This window comes from Hemicordylus capensis, chromosome 4 (assembly GCF_027244095.1).
Source record: "Hemicordylus capensis ecotype Gifberg chromosome 4, rHemCap1.1.pri, whole genome shotgun sequence".
NCBI classification, from domain to species: Eukaryota; Metazoa; Chordata; class Lepidosauria; order Squamata; family Cordylidae; genus Hemicordylus; species Hemicordylus capensis.
The window spans coordinates 196,208,046-196,212,700 of NC_069660.1; the positions used below are offsets into that span (position 1 = coordinate 196,208,046).

The 4,655-nt window shown below is 49.1% G+C and overlaps 1 protein-coding gene across 1 annotated transcript; it reads right to left on the minus strand.

The window, feature by feature from the left end:
* Window positions 1-266: 266 nt before the first annotated feature.
* On the minus strand, window positions 267-2,098 carry LOC128324680 (uncharacterized). Its single transcript, XM_053249498.1, has 3 exons — window positions 1,820-2,098; window positions 1,505-1,723; window positions 267-538 (listed from the first exon to the last, which is right to left on the minus strand). Exons 1-3 carry the CDS (start codon window positions 2,067-2,069, stop codon window positions 351-353), a joined length of 657 nt encoding a protein of 218 aa, XP_053105473.1. The 5' UTR covers window positions 2,070-2,098; the 3' UTR covers window positions 267-350.
* Window positions 2,099-4,655: the final 2,557 nt, after the last annotated feature.

Here is a 4,655-nt window from a genome sequence, read left to right on the forward strand (position 1 = left end):
AAAATCAGGCCTCCTAGCCATACATATTGGGGCAGACAAGCTCTGTATAAGCCTCCTGGCAAGGAACAGTCTATCTTGAGCTACCTCTTGAACTTCTCAGAACATCTCTTGGCCCCAGGTGGATTGGTCATAGAGCCTTTTCTGTGGCTGGGTTTGACCCAAAGACACTTTTACCCAACTCTGCCCAAAGAATATTCAAAGTAAGACAACTTTATTTTCTTTTCAATCAACTTTTTATTTTTAAGCAGTAAATATGCATGCTCTGTTGCTGTTTTATCTCTACATCCTATCCTATTAAAACAAATGTTTAATATTTTTAAATAAATAAATATTCAGCATTTTATTGCTACCTATGGATGAAGCACTATCTGGTTTTTGTCTTCCTCTTTTTCCTCCTCAACATCCAGCTCCCTTGGAGGAACCAGGATCCCCATAGTGGCTTCCACCCTTGTCAGTCTGCTCTGCAGTCTTCGGAGATCTCCCCTCAGTGCCTTGAGGTTTTGCAAACATCCCTGGCAGATGCGGAGGTGTCTTTGGCCTTGAAGGAAAGAAAACAAACAGGGTCAAGGGGCCTGTCCTCCACAATACCAGTCCCTGCACTGACTTCTAGTCCCTTGCCATGCCCAGCACGGACTTCCCATCTCTACCTTGAAAACCCTCCATGGCTATGCCCCACCCTGTCCCTCTGCACTGATCCTCCCCCCTCCCCCAACTTGCACCCTGTCAGGTTGGTTTTTGCTCCTTCAGCTTCTGTCTTCAGCCACCTGGAGGTCTCCTGCTCTCTATAACTACTCTTTTTCTTCTCCTTCGCTGACCCTTGGGTCTGGAACCGCCACTCATGTGGGCCCATCTCGCTCTCCTATCCTTCCAATGCAACCCCTCTCCTCTGCGCAGCTTTTGGCTTAATGCCTCAGCAGAGGCAGTTCCATCAGCTTGAACTGAATGCCCCTTATGCTTTCTTCCTCTTCCTCCCTTCTCTCTCCAAAGCCAAACTTTAGACTGTATGTTCCTGGTGGCCGGGAACTTTTGCCCATGTACATTGACGATGCTATAAGGAGGATTATGATAAGCACAATTGTATGTCATCCTCCTTGGTTTCTTGTTTCAGCCCAGCTTGAACTCAAAAGGGCTGATGTTAGCATTCATATTATTAGCATTCATGAATTTAATATTCACATTCTGCTCTTCCTCAAGCAGCTCAGGGAGGTATACATGGTTATTTTTTCCCTCCTAACAACCCTAAAAGTTAAGTTAGACTGCGGGACAAGTGACTGGCCCAAAGTCACCCAGCAAGGTTCATGGCTGGATGAGAATTCAAACCCAGGTCTCCGTGGTCCTAAGGAGGTACAGTTGAAATACATACATATCGTTCGCCCGCTTTTCCAACCTCAACTTCCCTCTCCTTCCTCTATTGCTTGCCCATCTCTGTTTTTAGACTATAAGTGTTTTAGATTGTAAAACAACAATGAGGATGGAAAAGGGGTGCTGCCTCTGTGAGACTTACGGTCATTCAGCTGATGGAATTGCAAATCCATCAAACTCTCCAGGATTTCTTTTACATTGCTGAGTTCCAGCTCTAGAGGATGTGGGGAAGAAGGAGGAGGGGAAGAGGGATGCAGGAGGAAAGAAGAGGTGGAGGTGGAGGGTGGGATGGAGCCAACTTCCAGCGAGGCAGAAGATGATAATGAACCGGACCCAGGGGAGCGGAGACATGCAGCAGGGCCTTCAGGAACATATGCAAGAGAGAAGAAGCAACAGGGGGTCAGACGCAAACGCTGGCATACTACCTCACCCGCCATCACTTGCCCTCACTGCTCACCATGAGAAGCTGGAAGGGATCCTGGCACTGAAGTTGCCTCATTGAGTTCTCCCTCCAGAATATCAGTGTGGATGCAAGGTTCTGGAAGGGATCTTGGCACCGACGTTTCCTCATTGAGCTCTTGCTCCATAATATCAGTGGGGACGTGAGGTTCTGGAAGGGATCCTGGCACCGACGTTTCCTCATTGAGCTCTCTCCCCAGAATGTCATTGGTGATGCAAGGTTCTGGAAGGGATCTTGGCACCAACATTTCCTCATTGAGCTCTTGCTCCAGAATATCAGTGGGGACGTGAGGTTCTGGAAGGGATCCTGGCACCGACGTTTCCTCATTGTGCTCCTCCTCCAGAATATCTGTGGGGACGCGAGGTTCTGGAATGGATCCTGGCACCGACGTTTCCTCATTGAGCTCTTGCTCTAGAATATCAGTGGGGACGTGAGGTTTTGGAAGGGATCCTGGAACCGACGTTCCCTCATTGAGCTCTTCATCCAGAATATCTGTGGGGACGCGAGGTTCTGGAAGGGATCCTAGCATTGAGGTTTCCTCATCGAGCTCTTTCCCCAGAATGTCAGTGGGGACATGAAGTCCTGGAAGGGGTCCTGGCACCAAGTTTGCCTCATTGGGCTCTTGCCCCAGAGGGTCCCCCAGAACATGGTGCAACATGGGTCCCCCAGGACATGGAGCAACATGGGTCAGATTTCTGGGATGACCTGAAAGAGAGGAAATAAAGCAGGAATCTGGAAATGAGGATGGCCCATAGCCCTGATAGAAATTGCCTCCCCTTTCTACCTAGGTTAACCAGTGCAGCCTGGGATTGTGGGTGAGGTGGTCCACCCAAGGAAACAAGCAAGGGATGAAGAGGAATATATTGCATAGCACTGGCAAGACAGCCCTCACCAACTACGCTTCAGAAGGGAGTGCAATGGCCAGGCTCTATCTGCTGAACATACCAATGCAGCTGCCTTCTACCAAGTCATACCCCTGGCTCACTTTGCCCTACTCTGGCTGACAGCCGCTCTTGGGCAGAAGCCTTTTCCTAGCTAGCTAAAATCCTTTAACAGAAGATGAAGAAGACTCAACCCAAGACCTTGTGCATGCAAAGCACCTGTTCCACTACTGGACTATGGACTCTCCCATACCTGTGAGGAAAGAGGCTTCTCCTTTGAGCAGAGTGGGAGCTGACGGTTCACATGGACTAAACAATGCATTTGCTCTCTGGTTACAGCCTTTTGACCTATGTGCGGGGGTAGGGATGGGGCTTGAAAATCTGCCTGAATGCCATAAGTAGGAAGCATAGCTATGATCTGAGGAATGCAGGCCCACCTCCGAGGGGCAGAAAACTGGGTTCAGAGAAAGAAAGAGTCTCTTTGGACTGATCTCAGAGCTCATTGGCCAGGAAATGTTGCCCTTGTTTGCAGGTGATCCTCCATTTCCATCCTAACCCATGTAATTGTCAAAAAAAGAGATGCTTTGGAAACAAGATACCAGCATTCTTTAGCTTCCTCTTCTCCAAGGCAGGGGGAACAAGGCCCAGAAGATGTCTTGGGGCTGGGTGTGGGCAAAAGGTTCTTGCAGGGCTTTTCCAGAAGTGCACCACCTCCAAGGGAGAATTACCAAACCTGCCTGCCTGCTGCCACAGCCCTTTCCCCATCTTCTCCTAGAAGGGAGGGTATCCAGATGTGACTTGCCCAGGCCCCCTGGTCTCCTCCAACACTTTTGGCTGCAACAAGTGCCAGCAGCAAAGGATAGAGGTGCATGAACCTGCCCTCCTGCCATTCATCCATCAGATGAACGTCTGCCTATCTCTCTCCATTGTCAAAGTGAAACAGGTCTCCAAGGATACACTCCCTGGGGGGTTGAGGAGCCCTGAGAAGAAGCATGCACTCTCATCATCCACTTACCAGTCTCTGCCCCCTCTTCATCTTCATCCCTGCAGAGATAAGGAGAAACATTCTTAGTAGCGAATCACAGGAAATTGAGGCGTCCCCCCAGTAATCCGAGGGGGTGCTGTGCCATCCCAAGCATGCCCTCACCCATAATCCTCCTAGAAGGCCCTGCTAATTTTGGATGATTCAATACTTGGGAGCAGTGAAAGTAATTGCTATTGAAAGTCACTCACTACATTTTGCTCAGATTGTTTTCACTTGGGGATTGACTGGTTGACAGGGCAGGGGGGCAGACCCACTCTCATAGTTTATAGATATGAGGCCAGCTTTCCCACCCCTCTCCAGAGAAGATTTTCAACTTTTTAAAAAGCCCTCCCCCAAAAAAGGGGGACACTTCAGCTAAAAGAACATACATACGGTTTTGGTTTTTAAAATTTTAATAAGAGGGTTTAAATTTGTGACAACTCGAATCCCCACCTGTATTTTCCCCAGACTATGGGAAACACCTATATCGGGCAGCAGCAATATAGGAAGATGCTGAAAGGCATCATCTCACACTGTGCGGGAGATGGCAATGGTAAACCCCTCCTGTATTCTACCAAAGGCAACCACAGAACTCTGTGGTCACCAGGAGTTGACACCGACTCGATGGCACACTTTTACCTGGGTTTGGGCTATGTCTGAACAACCCCCACCCCCTCTACCCCCATCCCTTTAGCTGGCCACACCAGAGCCAAAAGCATTAAGAGGAGTCAAAAGGAAAAAAAGCAACTCACTTTGGTTCTGCCTCTGGGTGAGACCTATGGGAACATGAAAGAAGAAAAGGTTAGGCATGTTCTTGGAAATAACATGGGGGTGCTGGCAGAGGGCAGCTTTTGAAGTCAGCTTCACCTGTTGGGCAGGATTCCCCACCCCCCCCCAAAAAAAAACACCCAAGTGGGCCCACAGGGGC

Excerpts from the sequence above, each read along its gene's own strand:
- LOC128324680 (XM_053249498.1), bottom strand. The coding sequence starts at position 2,069 with ATGTTGGTGCCAAGATCCCTTCCAGAACCTTGCATCACCAATGACATT. Across the intron at positions 1,724-1,819 it reads ATCCCTTCCAGCTTCTCATG|GCCCTGCTGCATGTCTCCGC; the intron begins GTGAGCAGTGAG and ends ATGTTCCTGAAG. Across the intron at positions 539-1,504 it reads ATTCCATCAGCTGAATGACC|GCCAAAGACACCTCCGCATC; the intron begins GTAAGTCTCACA and ends CTTTCCTTCAAG.